Source organism: Cinclus cinclus, chromosome 3 (genome assembly GCF_963662255.1).
Source record: "Cinclus cinclus chromosome 3, bCinCin1.1, whole genome shotgun sequence".
Classification (NCBI taxonomy): domain Eukaryota; kingdom Metazoa; phylum Chordata; class Aves; order Passeriformes; family Cinclidae; genus Cinclus; species Cinclus cinclus.
The window spans coordinates 110,676,169-110,704,022 of NC_085048.1; the positions used below are offsets into that span (position 1 = coordinate 110,676,169).

A 27,854-nucleotide genomic window follows, 5' to 3' on the forward strand; every position below is an offset into this window, starting at 1 on the left:
AGAACTGATTGGGAGTTACAGAAACAATAACCTGAAATCTACTTTTGAAAACAATCGCTTCCTAGATAGTGTCAAATTCTAGAGACTACTGTGAGTTTCCAACTCTTTGGAAGGAAAGGAATCCTGTAGTAGTGTGGAGACAACGAGCAGCACATCAAGTCATAGAACCCATCTCTCCTGGCTTGCCAGATCCACATTGTTCAGAGAAATTCAAGTTAGTTAGACATTAGTTTCATGAAAAATAAAAAAAACAACTAATCATTTCAGTAGCTGAAGTGCTCTTTGAATTCCCCACTCTTTAGATGGGTTGATTGTAAAGGAGTGAGTTCAATTAACTCGCTTCTTCTCTTGTACCTGTCTACAGCTTCTTCTGAGTCTACAACAGAAACGCAGAGAATGAAGGCAAAGAGCTCTTGGTGTGTGATAGGACCTGGGATGCCTCTGTTCCCAAGGAAACTCGCTGACGTGTTTGGCATGCAGACCTATGTGCGGAACCCCGGCGTTGGGAATGGAGGTGTGGGCTCCCGGCCGGCTCAGGGGGCCTTGGCCCAGGAGCCCCGGCAGAGGCAGCTGAGCAGCGCTGTCCCCAGGGTCACTGCCAGGGAGGAGGACAAGGGGACGGACCAGCATGGCTCAGCTTCCCACAGAGGTAAGGTGGGAGCTGGGCCGCTCTCTGGTGGGAGGAAGGGTCTTGTGCCAGCCTGGAGAGCCTGTGCACATTGCCAGGGAGCAGTTGTGCCCTGCAGGTGCCCCCTGCCATGAGCTGTGCTGCTGCCAGTGCCCCGTGGAGCTGTAGGGCTGCTGAGCTGTGGGGCAGGGAGAGGAGCAGGAGGCTGCATGTGTAGCTGAGCCATTGCTGGGAAGCACAGGGCTCTGGGCTCCCTGCTGTCAAAGACTGAAAAAGTGTCTGAATTTTATCAGCTGTGTTGGAGAGTGTTGCAGAATGAGTTACATTGTTCTTACTTGCATTCAGAAAAATCAGCGTTCTGTCAGGCTGGCCTGAAAGTGCCAGAGCCCATACAGTTTAGACAGAAAATTCTTTGGGGAAAATGAATAATCTAGTGTCAAGGGCACAATTTTCATTAGGGTACCCCTCCTGTAATCCTAAGTTTTTCTTTATTGTCCACTGAAATATTCCAACAAAGTGAAGAAAAAGTTGATCTGAATGTATACAGGTATTAGAACCCAGGACTACTTTTAGGAACCAGAAAGAAGATGTTTACTAAAATCAGCATAAGGGCAGATAAGAATCTCTGTCAAGAGCAATCTCCATCTCTGCCCTTCTCTATCAAACACAGAGGCTCTCCAGCATCCAGGGGCTGAGGCAGCAGGTTTCAGTCTGCTGGCCCACAGAGTAATGTCATGTCTCCTTCCAGGAGCCCATCCACTGGGAGAGGGTCTAGGCATATGTAGCTTGCTGCTCTCATGCACCATCTCTGTGCCCTGTTAGAGCTCTGTAATCTGGAACCTGTCTTGCCTGTTGCCAAGCATGACATTTTTGGGCAATTGAAGTGTGCCAGAGATTTACAGGAACCTTTGCTTCCAGTACCAGGCCTCCCACTGAGCCAGCTCAAGGAGATGGATCATCCCAGCAGTCCTGGTCTAACAAGTGACAGAGACCTGAGAGAGGGCTTTGGAAAGGTAAGGGATAAGAACAGGGATGAGCAGACTTCCATTCCAGTGGCTGTTTAGTGCTTGGCCCAAAATGCCTCTGAAAACCATGATCCTCCACTCTTGGGGGTTGGGGATTGTCTTGGGAATATATTTGACGGCTACTGAGCAATTGCTTGGCTGTTTCCAGAGGTGCCAAAGTCAGTGCTTTGGGGATGGTGCCAAGGACATGCCTGAGGCATTCTTTATGTGCAAAGAGCACTTTAGAGAAGTTCTGATTGGCAGAGCAAACTGCAAACCAGTGAATGTGGGCAAAGGGCACCCTCAGAAGCAGAGAAGCAAAGATGCTAACGTTGAGTATAAGCAAGGCTGCAAAATAAAACGGGACAGTTTGATGTCTCCTGGTTACCTTTCTGGCTGTATCTCACAGCCCTCTCATTCTCACATTTTCTGCTCCTTAATATCCATGTTCCTCCAAATTGTTTTCACATGACTCCCTCCTCCTTTTGGTCTCCCGGTCTCAGAGACCAAGTCGTTGAGAGTCTTCCAGAGCTGAGTCCTTCAGAAGCCAGGAAGTGACAAACAGCTGCACTTCCTGGCCATGAGTGTTAAGCATCAGCTAATTACCCGTCCTTGCTGCATATTGCACATGGCTTTTATTCTCCTGCCCTGGCCTGTAGGAACTGAACTGCATGCTCATTGCTCATGTGAGCTCTTCCTTTGTCTTGGAGCATTCCTATGACTTTCATGCTTCAAGCAGGGCTTCCTGTCACAGGTTGCAGTTGGAGCAGAGTAAAGCTGTGGAACTAAAGTGTTCCACCTCACTGTGTGTAATTACCAAGGTGAGGATGGGAGACATTCTCCTGAAACTATTGGAATGGATATGGAGCTGGATTAATGTCTGTAGCACTGTGTGGACTCCGCTCCCAGTGAGAGGTTGTGCCTGGTCTGTGTGTGTCTCTGCTTACAGTCTGTGATGTATTTCCATTGCAACCAGATCCGTGCTGCATTGTGCATGTTGGCTGAGAAGAACTTAGAACCAAAGGATGTGGAGCTTTTTGAGAATGAGATGAAGAAGAGGAATGAAATTTTATCATCCTTAAAGCTGCCTCCACTGAGAGTTGAGCCCAGGGATGCAGCTGAAGCAAGTAAGTGGTGTCTACACTGCTGGTTCTTTTTGAGCTCTTCCTTACCCTCTGCACAGTGTTGCAATCAGACTGGGGGGCTGTTGCACTTGCATCTGAGTGGAAACCTGCATAGGAATGATTTCCATTTTGCAGAGAAAAACACAGAGGCATTAATTGTCTTGCCCATGGCCTCACTTAGTAACAGAGTATCAGCTTCCCACCTTCACCTCTAAAATCTTTCAGAGTAGAAAATTCAGTCTTGGAAAGTCGCCTGCCCTTCAGACTCTGTTCTGAAGAGCAGCTTCCAGGCAATGTGAATGCAGAAGAATGCTTTTCCACCAAGGTGCAACCTGGAAGAAACCAAATTCAGCACCTTCTGATGAAAAGACCAGAGATCCTTCTCGAGCCACTCCCCTCCAAGGAGCTGGCACTGTAGAGCTGTGCTGAAGCCCTGAGGCAGTGCTTCTGTTGTAGCCCCAGGAGCAAGCAGCATTCCCCAGTGAATCCCGGCTGAGGGGCTCTGGCTGCAGCGCTGTGTGCGCTGCCCCGAGGGCGGCAGCAGGGACCTTCGGGGGCAGCACTCAGCCCCAGGGCACCACCCAAGCTTATCTGCACTTTCTTTTGGGAACTTGCCCAGCCTGCCTCTGAAACAGGAAAACGAAAGCATAGCAACACTGGCTTCTCCTTGTTTCTTAGGGGAAGCATCACTGCAGTTTGATTTTTAAACTGGAAGAAGGTAGATTTAGATTAGATATTAGGTAGAATTTATTTTATAATGAAGGTAATGAAATGCTGCAAGGATTTTTCCAGAGAAGCTGTTGTTGATTTATCTATGAAGGTGTTCAAGGCCAGTTTACATGGGGCTCTGAGGAACCTGATCCAGATGAAGATGTTCCGTTTCCCAGGGGTTGGACTAGATGGTGGTTAAAGGGGCCTTCCCACCAAAATTGTTGTAGGTTTTCCTGGGTGATTGTATGATCCTTGTCCCATACTAGCGTGCCAGTGTTCTACTTGAAGTTCTTTGGGATAACACAGAGATGTTACCCAGCTCCAGCAAATTTTCTGGCCCTTTCCATAGTGACCCTGTCCAGCACCCTCCACTTACAAGCTCCTCTTTGGTCCCTGCAGGCCTCAGCCAAGCAGCTGTCAATGGCACAGCTTCCAGTGTGCAGAGAAAACACCCTGGTAATGCCTTGAAGAAGAAGGTCTTGAGGAAGCAGGACAAGATGCCCTTACTGCCCACTATGCCCATCATCCAAGAGGAAGGCAGTGTCCCATGCAACTCCTCAGGTAAGTCTGCTCTGTGGCAGCTTTTTCCCATATAGTTATTTCCTTGCAAAAGAAGCACAAAGTGTGCCTCCTGCCTCAGCCAGCACAACTGGGCTCTTTGGTCAATAGCCTGTCCGGGAATGAGCACCAAATCCACTTTTGAGTTCCTCCAGCTTGGTTGTCTTGCCGTAGTCGGTTTTTAGAGATGCATTGGAAAGTTGAGCTGAATAAAGTAGAGGTAAAGGCCTAAGCTCGGGCTTTTGTCCATCCTGATAATCCAAACTACAGCGCTGGTGCCAGGAGACAGCTGTAAGTGCAGAGATGAGCTGGGGGCAGTGTGCCAGGGTGTGCTCACTGTGCACCTACGAGTACCACCACCATCAGTTGACCACTCCCCATCGGGGCCCTCTGCCTGTGCTGTTGTCCGGCTCTGCAGCCAGCTTTTCTGCTATCCCAGTAAGGGTTGTCTCTGCATGGCAGTCAGTGCCTTGGTGCAGTCGTGCTGCTGCTCCCTGAAGCGATCAATGGCTCCTGGCTGCCACCATCCCATGGCCTGCAATTCCAAGAGGAAACAAGCAGTGCCTCCTGTGTCACTGCAGCCAAACACAGTGGCTGCTGGTAGGAGGTGACAGTCAGGAGGGGCTGCCTGGTGCTCCAAGGTTGCCTGTGCTATCATCCAAACTAGGGTGAGATAAAAAGAAGGGAGCAAGGAATAATAATTGGAATGCTCTTTTCTACTGATGCTATTTCCACGTTGAGAACTGACCAGAATTGAGCCTGGGTTGTTCCGGCTTGGCTTGGTGCTGTGGCAGGGCAGCTGCAGGAATTTCCTCAGGGAGTTGCAGAGTGCCTCAGTCCTCAGGGCTGGGGGAAATGAGGGCGCTGGGACAAGAGAGGCCCCTGGGGGGTTCCCTCTAGGTGTAGCCATTCCCACTGGTCGTCCCTGTCTGGCAGGGAGTGGGAGCTCTGCGGCCTCAGGAACCTGCCGCTGGCTGTGCTACCTGTGGCACTTGGGAGCTGGCACTGTGTGGGCAATGGTCAGGTTTAGCCTGGAGCTGTGCCCATCTGGGGGGGCTGGGAGAAAGCAAGGAGCCCAAGGAGGCAGACAGCAGGGAGGTGTGTGAGGCAGTGCCAGTTTGCAGCACATGGAAGCCTGGCTGGGAGCTGGGGCTGCAGGCCGCTCCATGGCGGGGTGCCTTGCCCGGGGCTGCAGCGCTCAGGGCTGACCCTCTCCTCACAGTGACCTCGCAGACGGCCACTGGTGCCGAGCACCGACAGGAGCTGCTCCGTGAGCGTGGGCACAAGGACACAGCCTCTGCTGACCCACAGCAGTCCTTGCTCCAGGCACTCTCCTGGCTGGGCAGCGATGACTGGTAAGAAAGGCCCCGGTCACTCTGTCTCCCTCTTAGCGTTAAGGAAGCTTACAAGTGGATCTTGCCAGTGCCTCTGAGCCCCAACAGCCCAGAGGGCAAAGGACTCTGCTGAAACCACTCCAGAGCAGTGAGAGGATCAAGATTTGAGAGCAGCCTTTGCTTGGCCTCGGTCTGCAGCTGTGCTCCAGCTGCTGCCGCTCTGTGCTGCTCCCTCGCTTTGCCTGCTGCTCCATGGAGCTGCAAAGGAAGTCTTGAGGGAAGAGAGGAAGCTGTGGGATGAGATGATTTGCTGGCTGAAGGCAGCAGCAGGATGGCAGCAGTTTTGAGTGTAGAGATTTGGGTGCCTTGGGGCACTGGCCCAGTGGGACTGAGTAAGATTTCTCTCTGCTCCCAGTGCTGACAGCAATGGCAGGTGACAGGGTCTCCCTGTGACCTCCTGCATGTGAGTCCCAGAAGCAGCTCCAGGGAGTCACTCTTTCTGAGAAATGGAATGATTTGTGCTTTCAAATCCCCAGCCTGTCTTTACTCCTGAAGGCTCATGGCAGAAGGGAAGGAGAAAGCAATGAAACCCTCTGGGAATCTTGGATTTTTGAATTCAACTTTTTCCTTTTCACTGCTTCGTATGCGCCGGAGGTGTTTAGCCAATACTCAACATGTGTCCCACAATTAGACACAGAGAGAAGGAGGCCCAGAGGTGATAACCCTATGAATGTTAGGTGATGCTGGTTAAATTTTTGGTGATATTGGTTGTGATGTCGGGGTTAGCATAAACTCACTGTTGGATGCTTCATTCACACATGGGTACGGACTCCATTCACACTGGGATAAGCATGAAAAATCTGCCACCATGCATCTCTTTGTGCAGTCACATTTGCTTTGCAATTCTCTTCTGCTTTCTCTTCCCCCTTTTTGTTTGGTGCCCTCTGAGGTACAAGAGAGCTTCTGCAGGTGTGGGGGGTCCCGGTGACTCTCAGGGGTGCCCATGGGATCGGTCAGCAGCCCTGTGCTGCAGCCCTGATGCCTCACACACCTTCCTGTAGCTCAGGGCTGCCTAGAGCAAGTGCTGAGAGACAGAGTTGTTTACACCTCTTAAATAACATGTTGCTGTAGTGGGCATTGTTTTTGGTAGGGGATTCTGGGAAAAGGCAGAGTTTCAACTGTTCTTTCCCAGGCATGGAATCTTATGGGACACCCTGCTGCTCCTTTTCTGGGGAATGTGGAGGTGGAGTGGAGTGAGTGAGAAACAAGCCTGGATTGTAGCATGGAAACTGAGCTCCAGAGTGCCAGTGCAGAGTCTCACTGCTGATCTGCCTGCTGGCACTGCCAAAGAAGGAACATGCCCCAATAACATCCCAATGGGATTGTGTCTTAGGGACATGCACAGGGAGGTGACAAGGAACAGCAGCATGACCCAGTCTCACAGCTTCTAGGAGACCGTGACATAGGGACTCCATAGGCCAGACATTTCAGAAATGCTATCTTGTAAAATTAGTCAGAAATTAAAACACTGAAACCCCTCTATTTGTCTCTTGGATTTGTGTATGCTTTTGACAGCCACAACATCCTGCAGGAAGGAGCTCCACAATTTCATTAAGTACTCCTTGAAAAGCACCTCCCATTGTTTGACTGAGCTGCCAGCCTGGTAATTTCAGAGGGTGCTGCCTAGTTCTTGGGTGGAGAGAAAAATCCATCTTTTTGGTACTTGCCTTTCAGGGAGATGAAGGAGAAGGGACTGGTCAGCATCAAACTCCTGGCTGGGTCCCATTCAGAAGTCCTGCTTTCAAGGCTTCGTGACATTTGCTTGGCAGTTACCAGTGAGGTGAGAACACTCTTGTGAATTGTGCCCTGTACTTCATACACAGTGTGTAGAGTAGCTATGTGCTTGTTCATCTCCATGTGTGCTCAGAGACTGCCTTCATTTCTCTTTTTAGATCTTGTATTTCTAATGTCTGTCAGGTTTCTATGGGATCTGTGTGTAGATGTAGTTGTATTCACTGGTAGGTCGGGTATCTGACACTCATCTTTGAGTGAGCTGCCATTATCATGAAATGTGCAAATGCAGAAAAAGATACTCTAATTATGTTATTTTCAGAGTCCTAGTCTCTGCCCGAGCTGTCATTCAACACTGCAAATTAGTCTGTAGACCTGAGCGTGTGTTTTCTGTTTCCTGGCTGAGTGCTTCAACTGCTGGTGTTGCTTTTTTAAACAGGAGCACGTGACTCTTTTATCTTTATGACTGACGCCTTTATGGTTTGAAAGCAGCCCTTACTTTAATTTGGTTCTTTGTGTTTCAAAGAAAAGAGCCTAAAGGGAAAGCAGTTGACATTAAAGAAGGCTTAAGTAGATACTTTATGAAATTTCTTATTTTTAGGCCTGTTACATGCAAGTCTGAGGCCAGATATTGGTGCCAGTGGAAGTGCCTTGCTGTGCATGTGCTCTTCTGCTCTTATTGTGCTTTTATGTTCCTCTGGACACAGTGGGACGTGTTGTCATTTCCTGAGTCGTCTGTCTAAGGCAACTGGTTTTCTTTCCGAGGTCATTCTTATGTTTCCCCTCTGACTTCCCCAGGTGACCAACCTCCGCTCAAAGGTGTCCTACTCGGCCATTGTCACTCTGGGAGAGCTCTTTGTGACCTTGAAGAAGGACATGGACTCTGAGGTGGATGAGGTGGCTCGGGTCCTTCTGCACATGATGTGTAATTCGCCAGAGTTTGTTGAGAAAGCAGCCAGTCACACCCTGGGGATCATGGTGGAGAATGTGACTCCTGCACGAGCAATGACTTCTCTCCTGGACAGTGGAGTCAAGTAGGTTCTTCTTTCAGTGATATTCTTCACCTTCTAGAGTACTTCTAGGTGGGGGAAGGGATGAGAGAAAGAATGGGAATGGTGGGAGGGAAGGGTCCTGTATCCTGCATCTTCTGTCAACTCAGTGACTGGATTCTCCAATCCACCTCATTTCTTTCCTCTTCTCCCCTCTTTCTGCCCTCCCTCAGCCTATGAGTTCTCAGAATCACAGAACTGTAGAACATGGGAAGTTGGACGAGGCCAGGAGGATGATCAAATCCAGTTCCTGGCCTTGCACAGAGCCCCCCAAGAGTCACACCATGTGCCTGAGATTGTTGTCCAAATGCTGCTTGAACTCTGTCAGGCTTGGTGCTGTTGACCACTGCCCTGGGGAGCCTGTTCCAGTGTCCCAGGCACCCTGTGGGTGAAAAAGCTTTTCCTGATATGCAACCTAAACCTCTTCTGACTCATCTTCCCGCTGCTTCCTGGAGTCCTCCCAGTCTGTCAGAGTTGCCTAGATGTGGTGAATGGTGGGGAAGTGCAAGTGCCTGCAAAGGCTAAGGATAGAGCCTTGTGCTTCTGTGGGAAGAGGGACAATTGCAGTTTTCATCTGTGAGAGCTCTATGATATTTCACTGCACTAAGCACAGAGACCCTGTGAGAAACCATGGATCCTCATGATGCCATTCACTGGGAAAATAAGGAGGGTACTTGCTGGGGTATGGAGCACCTAGGGGAGAATGTGCTGGCTGTGACACAGCCTGCACAGCAGGTGCAGCTCCTGCCAAAGGAGTCCTGTATGACTATCCTGGCCATAGAGCTCTACTTTCTAATCAAACTGGTGTTTCATGTTAGCCTTGAGATGATGAATCACTGCACATACACCTTCACAGGCCCACTACTATGGAATAGCTGATGCAAATGCTGCCTTAAGTGTTTGTGCTGAGCCTGATAATTATCAAAAGACACTCTCTAGAACTGGACAATCTGGGTAAATTGATTGCCACACTTTCCCCATCTTTGCAATAGGATAAAACATTCAGATGTACCCCTTGCCAATCCTCACAAAAGAAACAGGCTGCATTGCTGCATATTCTGCAACTTCACGGCCCACAGTGTGTTTTCTCTGCATCTGTATTTTTCCAAAGCTCTGCAGATTTGGGGATAAATGGCTGGAATGAGCCTCAGTCCTGCTGCAGCTCTGTGTGATGGGTGCCCTCTGATAGGTTAGCATGAATGGTCTTTCATTTCTAAAGAATTCATATATAATCTAATTTTTTATCTTTCTCAGTGGAAATTGTGGCAAAGACACTGAGTATCAGGTAGTGCAGGGAGACTGAATTCCTCCGTCTTCCTTGCAGACAGTCCTTGTGTCCAATGCTAATTTGAGTTTCTCTGAGGACAGAAGCTTCTACAGGTGTCTGAAGCTGCAGGGAGAAGCCAGGCCTCCTTCCCGCAGCAGTGGCAGGGAGCACGCTCTGGCCAAGGCCTGTGCTGCTGTTGCTCCTTCTCCCTGTGCCCCAGTGTTTGCTCTCCTCTTGCCAGGAGCCGCCACGCCCAGGTGCGGAAGTGTGCGGCGCAACTGCTGCTGTCCTTGATGGAGAAAATTGGAGTCACGAAGCTCGCAGGCACACCCAGGGCTGAGAGGCTGGCGCACGCGGCAGGGACGCTTGCTCAGGACTGCCACAAGGACACAAGGTAACCATCTTCATTTCACCTCCTCACACAGGAAAACTGCCTTGTGTCTGTCTAGAAAGGTAAAACCACAAAAGAGTGGTAATGAAAGGAAATATTAAGTTACATCACGGTGTGGATAAGGGCCATAGAGGCATGGAATACCCGGAGTTGTATGGGATCCATTGGGGCCATGGAGTCCAGCTGCCAGCCATGTGCAGGACATGCCAAGAGTCACTCCATGTGCCCAAGGGCATCATCCAAACGCTTCTTGAGCTCTGTCAGCCTTGGTGCTGTGACCACTGCTCTGGATTACCTGGGGAAATGACTGTAGTGGGTAAGCTGAGGTTGTCCAGCAAGAAAGAGCATTGCCAACTTCCTGTGACTTGAAGGATTCTTTCCTGAGATCAAAAGAGCTCAGATTTGGCAGTCAAATAGTTTTGTTTGGTCTGAAGTGCACAACACAAATCCAAAGTGTTCATCACCAAAGGATCCCAAACATCTCTTTCTTATGAATTTAAGGCTTTCCTGGAAATATGCCAGGGCACTTTAGCTAATGTATTCTGTCTATATTGTTTAGAATGTATTCTGTAGTCTGTCTAAATCTCTTCTGCAGATTTCTAGAATGCTGTTGTCTGTGACTCAATGACCTCCAAATTTCTTCTTGAAGAAAACTGTGGTTTCCTAGTGGCAAAATCCACCCAAAACACCAAACTCCCCTTACTCAAATTCACATCTGTAGACGCCTCGAATACAAGCACAACTCGTTGCCCCTGTGCATACATATCCTATAGAATCTCACATAGAAAGCATGAGGTGTTTTTCCCTGTTTTCCCTACCAGCTAAAGAAAGGCAAATTATTGTATTGTATTGCACTGCCATTGCAAATGTCAGAAAGTACTGCTAATGGCTCCGACAACAAAGCAGATGTCTTTTGCTTGTTCCCTTGGATCCTTTGATCCCACAGAATCACACCCCGAGTTTCAGAGTGAAATGGTATTTTTCTGTAGCCCCACATTCTCCTCTTGCCTCTTGTGTTCAGCTGACAGAACTGTGCAGTGACAAGTAGGGGTAAATCTCTCTCTTTGATGAGTAGGTAATGCCTTCTCATGCAAGGATTGCAGCTGATGTGTTTAAGGTTAATGTATCAGCCTTTTCTTTTAATAGTCTTGCTTTGTTTGTTCACCTTTCTGTCTTTTCTCTCCTTCCTTCCTTCCTGCCTGCCTGCCTCCCTTTCTTCCCGTCTTCCCTCAATCCTTCCATAGGCATTATGGACAGGAGATGGTGAAGATATTGCTGGATGACCAAAAATGTAAAATGCTTTTGGAGCGATCCGTTCCTGCCTGTGACCTGGAAGATATTCTGAGAAGAATTAAGAAGAAAGTAAGTGCTTGGCAGGAGAAATGTCTCCTTTGTGCAAGTATAGCCACAGCTAATAGGACATCAAACATACCTAATCTGTTTTTATCTCATTCCCCTTCTGCTCAATCATTTTGCTCCTGGGAATGAGCTGTTAATCCCCAGCCTGTTCATCTGCAGACCACAAAGGAGCTGATATTCTTAGGGGAAAAGTGGGGCTTTGAATATTTTGACTATTGGTCACAAAGAGGAAAGGGGAAGAGGAGAAAGTGGGTTTACATTTAAGCATAACTCCCCACCCTGCTGTCCCTGCTCTGCTCCCAGTAAAGCAATGAAGTGAGAAAAGTGCTTCTGAGGAGAACAGTCTTTGCAAAAGACACTGGAAGCAGTAGTGCCAAGAGAATTTCCAAAACTGCAGCAGATGTCCAAGTCAATCCTAATTGCTACAATTACCGTCTGTCTTTTGGGAATACTGCCCTGCTGTCAAGCCCTGTGGAGCTGGAAGAAGCTTGGTGAATCCAGCAGCATCCAGAGGAAAATCATTTGTCTTGGGGGGACTTTCATTGTTTTTATCTACATTATAGAAGGGAGCGTGTCCTTTGTGCACAAACAGGGAGAGCGAGTGTTGAACCAAATCACCTTCCAACAAAATTGGCCCACCCCAAAGAGTCCTAATTTTTCTGCTTTTTCCTATAAGAACTCTTGGTGCCTACCAGTTTCCATTATTCCCATTTATGCTCGAGACTCATGAATTGGGGAGTTTAAACTGCTGCTCACTATGGCAGCACCCATAACCTGCCTTGGGCTATTGCAAACAAAGAGTTGGCATCACTGAATCTCTGGTCTGTTTCCTTCTGTAGGTTTGGAAATATTTCCCTAAGCCTTGGTAGCAGTGATCCTGGTTCTAACTTGTGTTTTTAAGCAGACAGTTTCCTATTCTATATTCGAAATGTTGGTGGGGTTTCTCTGTGTCCTTGTAGGGGATGGAAGAGCAGAAGGGTGAACGCCCATGTGTCAAGAGCCCTGTGAAGATGAGGAGCCATGTCTCAAAGAAGCCCCAGCCCACATTGCCTTCTAGTCAACGGTACTGAGCACTTTTGTTAGATGTGACAAAGCACACAACAAGTTTGACATTTCTCTTCTTCAGGAAAATCTTTCTGGCAGAGATGGCCTGTGCCAGAGATTGTTTCCTTTCCCTACAAATGCTCTTTAATAAAAATGTCTACTTCTGTGTTACACTGAACAAACATCTCTGCAGGGGTTTCCACAGAAATGAGGCAACAGAAAGACACTTATTGGTTGCAGCACAGACAAGTCAGGGCAGTGGCAAGGGCTGTGTTGTGGAGGATTGGAGAGGGCCATGTCTCTGCTGCCCGACTTGGGACAAGTAAATTCAACCAGGGCTTTTTACATCTGAGTGGAGTCTTTTTCAGATGGGTGTTTTGAGGAGAAATCCCAGTCTAGCGGCAAGATGCCATTCCCCAAACAAGCAGTTCCCAATCAAGTGGATTGGCTTGGCTGAGTCATGGTTTTCTTACCCTCACACAGAACCAAGTTTGAGTAGTAAGTAGCAAGGCAACTCCTGAGCAACTTTGGTCAAAAGGTGTCTCAATAGGGACTTTTTGTCTTGATATTCTTGTCCTTCATATAGTTTGCTAGATGGACAGCATGTTTGGTTGATTTCCTCCTGTGCTGCAATCTGCACTTAAGACAGGGATTTGGTCCTTGCTGTGTCTTCATGCCAGTGGCAGAGCTACTTGTACCTGTTCTCTGATAACAGAACAGATTTATTTAGCTCTGTGATGCTCAGCAGTGGCAGGAAAGTGACCACATGCCTCAGTAGCATAGCTAGGATCTTCCCATGCTCATGGGAGAGACAAGTTGATCCAAGAGAATTGTTCCCAGTGGGTTTGTTAAGTTATAGATCTAGACTCTAGGAACGCAAACTTAATGTGAGCATAGTGCTGGGATGTCTGGCATCTGTTTTTATCTCTGTTACTGATTTTCTGGATCCTTCAGATATGCCCCTGGTCATCTGCTCAGATGCATCTGAGCTCCTCTTTCAGACTGTCATGCCTGGTGTAGAGACATTTCTGCAGAGTGATGAGTTTCCTTCTTACAAGACACACACCTCCCATATGAGCAGGCATTTAAACATGGAATTAGTGTCTCTCGTTCTCCACAGAGCAATGCAACCTGTGTGCCTGGGAAGCCACCTGAAGATAGATCAGATGCATCTCATACTTGGTTTTCCTGAGTGAGAACTGGCGAAAATGTTACTTTGCAGATTTTCAACCATAATGATTGTCATGAAGTCCATGCTCTTTTCAGAGCCTCATGATTCTCTAGCTTGAAATCACGAGTAAATCACCTCTGGATGTTTTGCTCACAATTATCTGCAGGTATTATCACCAACAAGCCATCATTTGCTTTTATTTTCCAGGGTGAAGTCGACCTCGGATGGACGCCTCCTACACCATCCAAAAGTCCAGGTCACGTTGCCTCCAGCTGTGGATGAAATGGAGATGCTCCAGAAGCTTGATGATCTCCTGGAAGCCAAGGGGTTTGAGACACGGATGGAAGGAGTGGCACTCCTCCTAGACCTGTGCAAAAACAGCCCCAAGCTCATCACCACGAACATTGTCCAAGTATGTAGGGTATCTTCACTGTTCCTTCCCTTCAGCTCCTCTCCCAAGCCTGTAGCAGTACACTTAATTCACTGTATCTTGGCACTACATCCTGCCCATTTGGGATAGGATGGCCCCTCTTACTCAGACAAATTTAACTCAGGTCCAGCATGCAGGACAAGTTCTTTCAGTCCAGCTGTATTTGTCTGGCAGGTGCCTATTGATGCTGTTCATCACATGATGACAGAATTTTCCACTGCTCTAACCTTTGCTGTCTCCTACTCCCAGCTGGGTTCAATGAAAGGAATCCAGCCACTGAAAGCATGGCAATTCTTCTCTTGATGAAAAATGGGTTTGGATGGGGAAGAGAAGTATCAGGCTGGGTTGGTATAACCCAAATGTTTTTACAGAGATACTTCTCCAAACTCCATCCTGTCTTGCACAAACACAACTGTGGCTACTCGTTTCCATCCTTGTCTCTATTGCACTTGGTAAAGATGGTGTGTACCTCTCTTGGGCACTAAATGATCATTGCTACATCCCCTCTTCAAACAAGGACATTTTAATCCAGCTTTCCTGCTGCTTGTTCTCTTCACAGATTTTTGATCATTTTGTCCTGAGAATATCTGACACGCACAAGAGAGTGAAGCAGATGGCGCTGGACGTGCTGGCAGAAATGATAGCCATCCTGGAAGATGCCTTGAACCCCGTGATTGTCCGTTTAGTGGAAGGAATACTAAAGAGCCTGAACTCAAAGGATACCGGGGTTCATGCTGCAGCTGTGAAAGCGCTGGAAAAATCCGTTTCTCATTTTGGTAAGGCTGACATGGACTCTCCTCAACTGTGTCTCTGCCTCTCTGACACAAGAGAACACTGAGTGCCATGAGAGCTCTTGTTGCCCGTGGAACACTCCAGCTGACATCCACCAGAAGCTGTGGGGGTGCAGTCCTTAGGCACCAGTCCCCTAAGAGGCTTGAATGTGCATCAGCATTTCCCACAAGTGCCAGGAGCCCTTGGCTCTGTGCTGCTTGTCTGGAGAGGAGGTCCTGGACTACAGCTTTGCTACAATTCAGAGGCAAAGGGGATTTTGGAGTTTGCTTGGACCCCATTAGAGTTCCCAAATGAATAGCTTTGCTGTTGCCATGAAGGGACACTGGCCCATCATGGCTCCTGCAGAGCAGCCCCCTGGAAGGCTCCACATTATAGGCAGTAGCTGCCTCTGTTCCACCTTTCCCATTTGTCTTCTTTTTTCAAATGGGACACTTATGATTCACCAAGTGCATTTCCTTAAAACAAACAGATAGAAATCCAGCTGTCAGTGATGTCTTGTTCCACATGTTGTTTTCATGGGGCAGGATGGCTGTGGCAAATACCTACACAGGCAAGGACTGCTCTAAATTCCTTTGTCACAGAGATTTATGTCAGCTCTGAAAATGCTGCTCAGGAGAAATATGCCTGACAAATGGAGTGTTGAAGAGGCAGATCTTCAGGGGGAGTTTCCACTTTTCTCCACCTCAGCTGCTCTGCGAACTCCTGAACTGCCTGACTCTGTGCCTTTGTGTATCCCAAGTCTGGACTTCTTCCTGTTTGCTCTGGAGTTCAAAACCTTTTCACTGCTTACATGTGATTGAACTCTTGAGGTCCTTGATCTGAAAGTTTAACATAGCTCCAGGTCCAGCAGACAACTTTGCATTGACAAATGTGAACGGAGAGGTTTTCTTTGGGAATTTGAACCCCCCTCAAATAGGCTGGAAGGAAAGAAGTACATCAGCAGAAAATTACTTGATTTTATAAATTGGGGCTGCCCCTGCCCTTCCCCTCCCCACTCTCCTTTCTCCTAGGACCTCAGAAGAGTGAGCAGAAACGTGTGTTTCTCTTGTAGATAAAGTAGCACTGATGAAAGAGTTCAGCCACCAATGGAGTCAGCTGAGTGGCCAAGCTCTGCTGGATGTGACAGAGCGTATCACAGGTATGGCCTCTGCTAAGCCAAGAGGTCTCCCCAGGGAGCATTTCCTGGGCATTCCTGGCAATAGACAGTAGAGTAGCTGCTCCAAATCGGGAGGTGCTGAGCTTGTCCCTCCTGCCCAATGCCCATGGCAGCTGTGTTTGGCAGGTTTTCCCTGGCTGCTGCAGAGGTGTGCAGTACCTGGCACGGGGGTGGCGCTCGGCCTTGGGGCCGAGCTCTCACTGGGGCATCTCAGAGCCCACCTCCAGGAAAGGGAGGGGTTAAAAATACCCGAGCTGGCTCTTCTCTTGGGAGCTCAGGCTCATCTCTGGTCCTTTAGGGAAAATGTAGCAAGTGCTGTTTCAGGCAATCCGTTTCTTTTGTCCTCACAGAATTCTCATCTTGCTCTTGAAAAGTTTTGAGACTGAACCCTGCAGTGCCTGGGGGTCACAACTTAGGTCAAAACTCAGCACCCAGATTAGGGGCACGGATTTGGTGCAAGGCAGCCTTTGGGGCCAGAGGGGCAGAAGCAGAGTGCTGAGGCTCCCTGCCTGTGCTGTCAAAGTGACATTGGACTGAGCATTTCAGGGTGTGCAAACAGTGTCTTCCTGTGTCAGTGCTGTCCAAAATGCTACAAATGCAGCTGATAATTGATTCCTCAGAGGAGCTTGCTATGTCAGCAACAGCCCAGGAATGGAAAAGTGATAATCTCTCTATATAGTGGACAAGATGATTTACAGCCTTGCTTTAACTGGGTCTAAATGCACTGCTAAGTGTGCCAGCATCTTTAAATGCAATGTTTCATAGATGTTGTGTCTTCTTCAGCAATCTCAAATGCTCAGTGTTCGGTGATTGAGAATGTCAAAAGCCCTTGAAAGGGCATTGGGATAAAGTAGATGTCTAGGAAGAGGGAATTTAGTTTTGGAGATATTTTGATCTCTTCTTCAAATAAAGGAAATAAACATAAATTAGGACTCTTTTAGGAAGAGCAGATGTTCTCTCTGAGATTTAGTGGGAACAAACAATGTTTTCTCAAGTTCCATTGTGACCAATGTCTTGAATTGGATTTTAACTGAAATTAACACCCATTTTGAAATGGATGCCATAACCCTTTTCCTGCTTGGCAGAATTGATTTTGGGCACTTTCAGGAAGTGTTTAAATGTTGATGATTGCTGGTGGATTACGAGCATAGAGAAAATGAAGTCTCTTCCACCACAGAATAAGAAGGGGTTACTGCATAACATTTTGCCTGATCAGAAAATATGAATGGTGTCCAGAGCATTTCAGGTTTTGATGTCTCAGCCACATCTGCCATGCAAGGAGCCTGTTGGTTGTCAATTTTTTGTCTGTGTTTGACAAAGTTCAGTTCAGAAATTGAGCAGGGAGTAGGCTTCAGAGAGAAAGGGAGAAGACACTCGTGTTGTGGTTAAATTTCATTCATCTGTGTTGCATTTTTCTCTCTACATTCTACTATTGCAGTGCACATTGCAAGAAAAATGCCATTAACATTGAGAGGGGGAATGACATTAAAATGTGGAGATGCACAAATGCCACAGCAATGAGGTCTGGGTAATTACCTAAGACACCCTGAGGTTTGAAGCAGCTGTTTGTTGGAAGGCACAAAAGCATTGTGCCAAAGACAGCAGCTAGTCACTGATGTTTCTAATCCAGCTGTCAAGCAGCACCCATGTCTGGTGGGCTGGAGTTTGGAAGTGTGGTCTAATAGTGCCCTTTGCTGTGTGCCACTGAGCAAAGGGAAGAGCCAGATTGGATTCTGGCACTTTGACATCAAGGGTCACAAAGATGGAATTGTCCTTTTTCTTAGAAACCTTTCAATTGAATCTCCATGGTGCATTTCCAAATCTTCAGTGTGGGTTTAGACAACTTCCTAATGGAAATGAAAGGGAAGTTGACATTTTAGTCATTCTTGATGTTGAAACAGGTTGTGAAATGATCCAGTAAAGGTACAAGTTCTGCCCACAGGTGCAAGTATTTGTTTGGAGACAGTACTCCTGAGGTGTTGGTGGTTCTATTTTGGGGAGGATCAGCTGCTATGGCCATTTCTGGATTGTTGGGCTCTGTGTGCTATTTCGCTGCTCTTAGGCAGAGAGGCTTCCAAGAAGCAAATCTCGAGGTGGATCCTTGTTTGCATTAAGGTTGTTGTTTCAGAAGCTTGTGTCTCTGTCCCGGCAGTGCTTGTGGAAGGGGTTTATGCCAGGAGCCCTGAAGTGGCCCAGCGCTACGCCCTGCCCGTGCTCTGGTCCTTCCTGGAGAACAAGGCGCTGCCTGTCCGCAGCGCCAATGTGCGCACGGTGGTCACCAGGCTCGCCTCTGCCCTCTACGAGGTGATGGGCACCAAGCTGAAGAAGCGTGCTGCCAGCCAGTCCCCACATGTCCAGGAAAACCTCTCCAACATCCTGGGCTGGTGAAGGCTTGATGTTCTCCAGCAAGTTGACCAAGTGCTGAGATGGACACCTGCGCTTCTGACCTTTTAGCTGGGCCAAAATTGACAAAATACTCAGGAAGGGTGTGCATCTGCCCCTGCTCTCTCCACTGCCCTTCCTAGTCATGGCATGCTCAGGGGCCTGAAGACACTCTGGATTGAGGACAAAGTGAAGGACTAGCATGGCTCAAGCCTCCCACCGAGGTAAGGTGGGAGCTGGGCCGCTCTCTGGTGGGAGGAAGGGTCTTGTGCCAGCCTGGAGAGCCTGTGCACATTGCCAGGGAGCAGTTGTGCCCTGCAGGTGCCCCCTGCCATGAGCTGTGCTGCTGCCAGTGCCCCGTGGAGCTGTAGGGCTGCTGAGCTGTGGGGCAGGGAGAGGAGCAGGAGGCTGCATGTGCAGCTGAGCCATTGCTGGGAAGCACAGGGCTCTGGGCTCCCTGCTGTCCCAGGGCAGCCCAGAGGCCAGGGAGTTCCCCTGGGAGCTCTGTGGAAGTGGCTCAGGGTGTGCCCCTGGCCTGCCTCCAGAGGGTGATGGTAGGAGAATGTTTCCCTGTGCAGCTATTTATGAATTTCCAAGAAATGTCTTCTATGAAATATGGAGCTTCAGATGCTTTAGGTTTGCATTGCAGCCTCTGTTACATTTTGTGTCTCCATTTTGCAGACCTGCCTGGCTCCTGTGTTTCCACCAAGTTTTCTCTGGACATTCATTTGTGCATTTACCCACAAAGTCCTTTCCTGCTGTCCAGAAGAGCTCTTTCCTCCAAGCCCAGGAAGAAGCTGCTGCCTATCCAAAGAGCGTTTGAAGACAAGGATTTATGCATTAGCCTGTATAGTTCCAGATGTACATATGTTCTGATAGTTATCTGTAGGTTTCAATAAATATATTTTGATTGTATCTTAATAATTTTGTTGTTATATTTTTTTGTGTATATTTTTGGTGGTATGTTTTGTTTTTTTATATTTTATAGTTTTATATTTTTTCCCATTGACATGCTAAGGATGGCCAGGTCTTTGAGACCTTGAGATGGGGAAGGGAGAGCCTCCCTTTTTTTTGGGTGTTTCTCTGGGAGGGTGGGGCCGGTGGGGGGAAGGAGGCCAAGGCCACGAGATTCGAAGCAGGTAAAGGAGCGTGGGGGGGCAGTTACTGGTACTCACCCCTTTTTGGCTCTGGAAGGAGGAAGGCAGCTGGAAAACCTCACCGCGCCATCCCAGTGCCAGGAGCTGCCTCTTCTGGTGTTGGACCTCACACCCCTGCCAGGATGCTGTCCTGCTTCAGTTTGCTATCTCCAAGCATCCTGTTGGAGCACCGGGACCGACACTGCTCCAAGGATTCGTGAGCAGAGTCTCTCCTCCACCCTTCCCATCTGAGACACAGCTGCCATCACCCCCAGCTCTCCTGCAGCTGTGCAGGGATCCACACACCTGCCCTGTCCACTGGGAACCTGCCAGAGCTCACTGCCAATGGCGATGGTAACTGCACCAGGGGGGAAAAGAGCACACAACCAAAGGAACTGTGACTGGGTTCCTGTTAATTTCATAGTTATTGTTGTTTAGATTGGCCTTGTTGTATATTTAGTAGAGAACTGTTCTTCCTGTCCCCCTATCTTTCCCTGAGAACCTCTTGATTTCAAAATTATACTGACTCAGTGGGAAGGATTTTACTTTCTCCATTTCAAGGGAAGGTCCTGCTTTTTCCCTAGCACACACCTGTCCATTCAAACTAGGATACGGAGCATGAGATGCAGGGCTGATGTGTGAAAGCAGGAGGATCTCCTCCAAAGTAACTTGTTTAATTGTCCATTTTATTACTTCTCTATTTACTCCACACTACTAAGGCAAGGCAAGCTTTGCTTGCAGGCAAAACAGGCATGGGATACACTAGGGTCCCTTGCAGGATCAGCAGGGCTGGCAGTGACAAAGCAGGCAATCTGCTCCATGGTGAGCCACTACACAGCCGCATCCCAATGTGGGTTTAAGTAGCATGGTATTATGGAGAACTCCTTTTCTGCATCAGATACCAAAAGAACGTCCACAGCTTCTGGTGGCTGTCAGCTGGAGCATTCCACAGGCAACACGAGCTCTCAAGGCACTCAGTGTTCTCTAGTGTCAGAGGCAGAGACACACTTGAGGAGAGTCCATGTCAGGGGTCAGCCTTCCCAAACTGAGCAATGGATGCTTCTGCCACTAACACTGACAGGAAATAAACAAACAAAATTTCTGTGCACACCAGGGCTACGTATGGATTACATTATTTCTGTTTCACATCCCGGCCAGAACAACATCGTGGTCAGAATATCATTGTTCCTAGATTCTCTAACACTAAAAATATTGCTGGAGAGTTTTTGTCATTCCCATAGATTTGGTGACATCCAGACACACTTAACAATCCATTTGGGTCCAAGTTCCATATTGCAGACGATGTCTTTGGGCAGCCTGCAAGTGTCTCAGCAGAGAATGAAAAGGGATGACAATACTGACACGATTTCTCTTTGCTACTTGAAATTTAAAAGCTCCGCTCCAGCCCACACTGGCAAAATTGTCAGAAGAGGCAATTCTTCCCCACAAAATGCTTCATCTCACTCAAACAAGAAAGCCACAAGCCAACAGTCTTCTTTACGCCTCCACTGCTTTATTTGGCTATTTCTCTAATAGGAATTAGCTTCATTTATTCTTACTTTGCTTCCTGTGTTCCACGGGGCGCGCGGCGGCTCCTCCGTTGGGTTCGCGGAGGCAACGGCAGAACGGCCGCGCGCTCCGGCGGCTCCGCAGCAGCAGCAGCAGCAGCAGCAGCAGCAGCAGCAGCAGCAGCAGCAGCAGCAGCAGCGCCTCTCTCGATCGGTTTTTCGATCGGTTTTCCGCTCGAGTTCCCGCTCGCCCTCCGTGCCCTTCTCCCTCTCAGACTCCCTGTGATCCCGTTCGGTCCCGTCCTTGTTGCGCCTCTCCCAGCCCGGCTCATGCCGTGCCCCGCAAGGCGGCCGTGGGCGAGCCGGCCCCCTGCCCGCCCCTGTCGGGCACGCCGCGGTGCCGCCTCCGCGGGGCTCAGTCCGTACCGCCTGTGGCACCTTTTGAAGAGCCTGTGGACGAGCTCCTCGCTGCACTGGTGGCGGTGGTGGAGCAGCACCGTCTCTTGGCTCCGCCTGGCGCGGGGCCTGGCGCTGGCCCGGCCCCGACCGAGGCCCCTCCCGCGGTTCCGCCCACAGCTGGCCCGCAGCCGCCCGGCTCCCGCCCCGCCGCCGGCGCATTCCCCCGAGCGAGCCTCGCCGCCCGGCAGTTCGGCCGCCGGCCCCGAGGCGCCGGAGCCCGGGGCGGCTCGGGAAGCAGCGGCGGCCGGGGCGGGCGGGTGCCCCGGGCAGAATGACGAGAGCGCGGTGCCGTCCGCACGGGCGGAGAAGCCTCCCCTGGAGCAGCTGTACCGGGAGGGCCCGCTGCTGGGGAGCGGCGGCTTCGGCAGCGTTTACGCCGGGACCCGGCTCGCCGACGGCGTCCCGGTAAGAGACGGGGCCGGCTCGGAGCGGGGAGGGGGGCGGCGACCGGCGAGCGGCGGGCGGCGAGCTGAGCCCTCCGCTCGCCTTGGCTTGCAGGTGGCCATCAAGCGAGTGTCCCGGGACCGCGTCTTGGAGTGGGCGCGGCTGGTGAGTGAGCGGGGCCAGCGGGAGCAGGCGGCGGGGCGTGGCGGGCGGGGTAAGGCCAGGCCCGGCCGGGTGGGAGCCGGGACGCTGCGATGGGAGCGAGCGTGGAGCGAGCGGGGGCCGCGCAGCGTCCCGGGCCATGGGCAATGGGAGCTGCGGTGGCGCCGGGCAGGGGGTGGCGAAGGCGAGCGCAGCATCGGCGCCGCTGACGGCATGGCGGCTCCCCCGCAGCACGACGGCGCCCTTGTGCCCCTGGAGCTGGTGCTGCTCTGGATGGCGTCGTGGCCCGGCTTCCGCGGCATCGTGCGGCTCCTGGACTGGTTCGAGCTGCCCGACGGCTTCGCGCTGGTCATGGAGCGTCCGGAGCGCTGTCAGGACCTCTGGCACCTGCTGCACGCGGGGGGGTTCCTGCCAGAGCCCGTGGCGCGGGCGCTGTTCCGGCAGGTGCTGGGGGCCGTGCGGCACTGCACCAGCCGCGGCATCCTGCACCGCGACATCAAGGCCGAGAACGTGCTCGTTGACCTGGCCACCGGCGAGGCGAAGCTCATCGACTTCGGCTGCGGCACCATCCTGCAGGACACGTTCTACACCCAGATGGCCGGTGAGCCCAAAGCCGGGGCCCAGCCGGGCAGTGGAGCTTCTCCCCTGTGCTTCCACGGGTGAAACACACAGGGAGAGAGGGAGGGGGAATGCTGCTTCAGCCGGCTGCAGCCAAGTTGCATTTTGGCAGGAGCTGGGGCTGGCTTTTGAGGAGCTGGCTGGGAGGGAGGGAGCAATCAGCATTGGCCTGATGAGCTGTGCCCGTGTGCCATAGGAACGCGGGAGTACTACCCACCGGAGTGGATCCTCTTTGGCCGCTACCATGGCCAGCCAGCCACCATCTGGTCCCTGGGCATCCTGCTCTATCAGCTGGTGTGCAGGCACCTTCCTTTCAAAAGCAGAGAGGACATCGTCCAGGGACAGCTCTTCTTCCCGCCCCGGGTGTCTCAAGGTGGGGATGGGCCTTCAAGGCACGGGAGCAAGAACGGCTTTGGGAGAGGGCAGGTGGCACATAAGTGTCGTGCTGTTGCAGCTGGGGAGGAGGTTCATCTCCTGGGCTGAGTTGGAGGAGGCAGCACGTGTACCTCTGCTGCTCTCTTCCAGAAGAGAGGATGGATGGGAAGCTGTACGAACAGCTCTGAGCACTCTTAGTGTGCTGTGGGCACTGTGAAATCTGGGAGAGCATGGACAGGAGCTGACCAGCAGTTTCTGGTTTCTCTCTGCAGAGTGCCAGCACCTGATCAGGTGGTGCTTATCCATGGACCCTGCAGACAGGCCATCCTTGGATGACCTTTTAGAACATTCTTGGGTGCAGAAGCCCCACCTGGCCCAGGAGACAGCAGAGATCCATCCCTCTGCACAGTAGAATCCAGGATGCCCGCAAGCAGCAGCTGCTCGTGTCTTGTGGCTCTCAAAGAATTCCCCAGAGCATTTCCCAGTGGCCCTGGCATGGAGCAGAGAGCACAGCCAAGGAGGTGCTTCCTCAGGTCCCCGGCGATTTGTGGAGGGAGCGGCTCAGGGCTCCCCATCCTATTGGAGAAATTGTGGCACAGTGCAGTGAAGTTGCCACAGAGTGGAAAAGGGGAAACATCCCCCTGCAGCTCAATGGCCTCGTGATGTCCCCACGAGCCAAGGCACATATGGTGTGTTCTTCTGGAGATCAGCGCAGAGCTGGAGAACGCCGTTCTCGAGCTGGCCACTGGCAGGGCAAAGCTGATGGGCTTTGGTTGCAGCCCCTTCCTAGAGGACACGCTCTGCACCCCGACGAAATCAAGATGAGTCCCCAGGCGGTGCAGGGGTGGGGGGATGCTCGTGCCTCCAGGCATGGCAGGGCTCAGCCTGGCCACATGCTGGAGGTTCCCCATGGGGTGGCAGTGGACAATATTAATCTTTCTGCCAACTGCTCAGCTGCTTTTTGGTGGGGCAGGGGATGGATGTTGTGGAAGGGGAGCCGGCTCCTGGCCTCGCTGACAGCTTCTTCCTGCCAGCATGGCACAGGCTGGGGTGGGGGCATCCGGCCTGACAAAAGCATGCATCCATGTGGATAGGGAGCAGCAGAGGGGGACGGGTTCTTTAGCCATGGCCCAGCTGCTCTGCTTTGCAGGCCCTTGAGGAAGGGGTGGGCATACAGGTGGGAAAGGTAGGGTTTTTCCCCACCACTGGAGAGATTTTAGTATCATAAAGAGCGGTCAGACCTTCCCCAGGCCCGTGAAACGGTGACAACCTTTGGTGCTTTTTCTTGTTTCCAGGTCTTGTTTTGAAATGACTTTCATGCAATTGTTCTTTGTTTTTTCCAGAAAGATTGCCACTTGTGTCCAGACCAGATGGAGAAGCACCGGCACCGTCCGTGGAGTGCATCCCGTGCCGGTGCTAGCCGGGGAGGGTCCACAGTGTGGATGTCCCCTGCAAAAGGATGAGGACCTTGTGTGGGATCGGCTCCTCTCCTGGCAGCAGGTCTCCAGAGGTGGGTACCCGGTTCCACAGCTCGGGTGGCAGAAGGGCTTAGGGCAAACGGCAGCAGGCACACGAGAATGTCGCTCTTGCAGCTGCTGAGGAGGTTGTTGTGCCATGCTTGAGCAGAAGAGGTGGAGCGTGTCCTGCCACGCTGCTCTCCTCTAACAAGGAGGGAATGGGCTGGGAGGTTTGGGCTCTGAGCACAGCCAGCAGCCTGGCCTGAGCACAGGCCGTGGTGAGACAGGGGGGACAGGAGCCTGCTGCCACTGACCGTGGCTTTCTGGTTTCTGTCCCCAGGCTACCAGCAGCTCATGCCATGGAAACGGCACCGCTCGACCTGCCAGTCTGGGAGGGCTGGACGGCAGCGGGTGTTCATTTGCTGCCAAAAATAAATCATTCTTGTTACTAACATCATCATCATCATCGGAGCATTTCTTTCATCCTTTTTTCAAGCTTTTGGCACCCTTCTTCCACCGAAATCTCTTTGCCTCTTTCCTCATCCACTTGGTGGAATTGGTGGGGGGGTTTAAGTAACACAAAAAGTTCAGCAACAATTCCTGTTGCCAACCGCAGCAGTCTCTTCAAGAACCTGGAGCTGGTAGCCAGGCCCACATTTCACTTGGAAAGGGGAGTGGTTTGCAGGGACAAAGATGTCCCTCTGCTGCAAAAGCAGGGAGGAAATCAGAAGCAGCAAAATGCAATTTCAGCTCTACCCCCGCCCAAAGTTGTCTGCGTCTTTGCCCTCCACTCCAAAATAGGCAGGCAAGGCTGGACTTGAACAAGGTTCAAGTCCTTCATGGTCCCTTGGCATTAAAGGGATCAAGTAAAACTCTCGTATGCAGTAATTGGAGTACAGCTACTGTAGGGATAAAGGAAATGTTGGGAGCTGGGACATCCTTCTTGTCTCCTTTGTCTCCCCAGGTGTTGTAGCCTGGATAGCTGTTAAGATGGTTGCAGGTAAAGGAGCAGCAAGGGCCTTTGTATGGGATCCACGGAGATGTTTATTTCAGCCACTGCGTGGATAGTCCAGGGTCAGAGGCAAAGACAAAGGGGAACGTCGGGGTGAGGGTCCAGGTTGAAGCAGATGGGTGTCCTGGGCAGGGGGAGCATCAGGGAGCACTTACTAGGAGACATGGGGGTGGCACAAAGGTGGGGTTAGGGCATGGGAGCCAACAGGGAAACAGGGTGGGAGTGACCAAAAGCCTGAGAGACAGGGAGAGGGCAGGGGGCTGGCCCAGGGAACAGAACAGGGCTACATTGGCATAACAGAACAGGGCTTGCTATGAGAGAAGCCTCTCGTGTCTTCCTAACTAGGGAATGCCTTCTAGGGTCTCCACAGTGGGGTGTTTTGGGTTCAGTTTGAGTTTGGGTGGAGATACTGCTTTAGTGTAGTGGTTTTGGATTGTTAATTTGAACGTTTTTAGTTGTGAGATAGGATTAGGAGGAAGATAAAACAGGCTTAGCATTAAATGGTACAAAGACAAACTTTATTACCAGAAACTATAGGGGAAAAAAGAAGAAGAAAAATTAGAATAAAACTTCAGACTACTCTTCTTCTTTCCACACATTTGTTTTTTTACATTGACAGCATACAAAGAACAACTCAGTTAGTTTACCATTTCTAAAATAGTCATTTACTTGTTTCTTTCAGAGAGGAGATTCTTCAGCCTATAGAGATTTTTTCATAAGAAACCATTTGTAAGTGGTCTTGCTGTTCTAGTGTTTAGCCGTCAGGGAGGATAGAGATCTGGTTATTATGTAATATTTTTTTTCTCAACTAACATTTTAATTCATAACTAATACTGAGGACCATATCAACTTATGAGGCACACTTAAAGGATTATAATAGTTGAAACAAAAGCTTACTCCACTTTTAAAAATAGAGGGTGTTTTTCTTCTTCTTCCCTAGGGAGAAGCAGGGGTTTTTTCACTATTTAAACCTAGGGCACTTACAGCAATTTTAACATTGATTTAATTTAACACCAACGCTTCTTCTTACATCTAGAGTTAGAATCTTTAATCCACCCCATATTTTTTTATGTGTTATAGGGAAACAACGGATGCTTTTCTATAGCATAAAAAAAGGGAAGAATTTCAGTCTATGTCTTCCTTCCCTCAGCTGAGACTTGACTCTTCTCATACTTTGAATTTGGTGTTTTTTGTGCTGTTTTTGTACATATTATCATTTCGGTTCTCTTTTTTTTTTTTCCACAGGACAGAGAATAAAGTATTTGTAAAGTCATATTTTGGGCAGTGAAAAAGTTAATATTTTGCCAGGGCAGGAGAGGGTTCTGTGATTGTTTTTAGGTGGGGCGGCCGGAGCTCTTTACCATAAGGAGCCTTCTAAGGCCGCACTGGGGCCGGGCTGGGATTGTAGGGCCCGGCCAGAAAGCGGAGATGAGTTTTTTGGTTGTAAGGTTGTTTTTTGGCGTTTGCTGTACGTAATGTTAGTGGTGGGCTGGTGGTTTTCCTTTTCCTTTGCCCAGCAGCCGAGTTTGGGGCCCTTGCCAGATCGGGGCCCAGCTGTCTCTCCCCCAGGCCGTGTGGGCGGTGAGGCAGGCCTTTTTTCCACCTTTATCTCTTACTGTTCACTTCCTCTTGCTGGAAACGGGATTGTTGGAACACTTCAGAGGAGACGGCTTATCCATAGTGTTCTGTTTTAAATTGTCTAAAACCGTGTGAGACAGATGGCTTCACATAGGAACATCCCCAGGGCTGCTGAGGGGAAGGCACCACTTTATTTGTTGTGAAGAGAAGTAATCAAAATCCGCAACCAACAAGCTGCAAGGCAGAACGGAGTGGGAATTACAGAAATAAAGGCCTTGAAAAGCAGCTTAGGAAAGCGGCTACTTCCTAGACAGTGCCAAACCCTCCGACCTGGCCTGGCCGGGCCCAGGGCTGGCTGCCCTTGGGAAGGGAAGGGAAAGGGATGGAGCTGGGGTGGGGGCTCTGTGGCCATGGAAACGAGAGAACCACGGGCCAGCGCGTCACAAAGGGGCAGCCCCGCAAGGGGCTGTGAAGGTTGTGGTTGACACGGACACAGTGGCAGGAGACACGTCTGGCTCTGCCTGTCTGTGCCGACTGCTGGCGATTGGAGTCACCCCACCTTGTTCTAGGGCTGGGGACCGAGCTCCTATCGCCGTCTGCTCCGAGACAGTTCCCAAATTCAACCCCAGGTACTTCTGCGAGACAGAAGCACGGGTTCAAAGATGGATTTTACTGGAAAAGGAAAGACCACGGAAGGAAAAGGTGAGGATAGAAAGGAGCTGAAAGGCCCGAGTCAAATGGAGACAAATTCCACCAGATTTCCGGGAAAATTGGTCCATGGTGGTCAGTTCTGGCTCTGTGTCAGAGCTGGTGGCTGTGAGCTACAGGTGATCTTGCAAGGACAGCCCTGGCATCACAACATTCTACCTTTAGTTTACTCTGCTTCCTGCTTTTTGACAGTAGCCAAATCACTCATACTGTCAGCCAGGACAGGGACTGTGGCCATGACAATTACAACGTGGTCATGTGATGCA

General features: G+C 50.3%; 1 protein-coding gene across 1 annotated transcript; it reads left to right on the top strand.

Moving 5' to 3' along the window:
- Nucleotides 1-435: 435 nt before the first annotated feature.
- Nucleotides 436-27,850, top strand: LOC134042016 (serine/threonine-protein kinase pim-1-like). The gene is made up of 7 exons (XM_062489090.1): nt 436-514; nt 21,533-21,699; nt 21,793-21,843; nt 22,072-22,441; nt 22,655-22,831; nt 23,106-23,188; nt 27,809-27,850. Exons 1-7 carry the CDS (start codon nt 436-438, stop codon nt 27,848-27,850), a joined length of 969 nt encoding a protein of 322 aa, XP_062345074.1.
- The last annotated feature ends 4 nt before the right edge of the window (nt 27,851-27,854 follow it).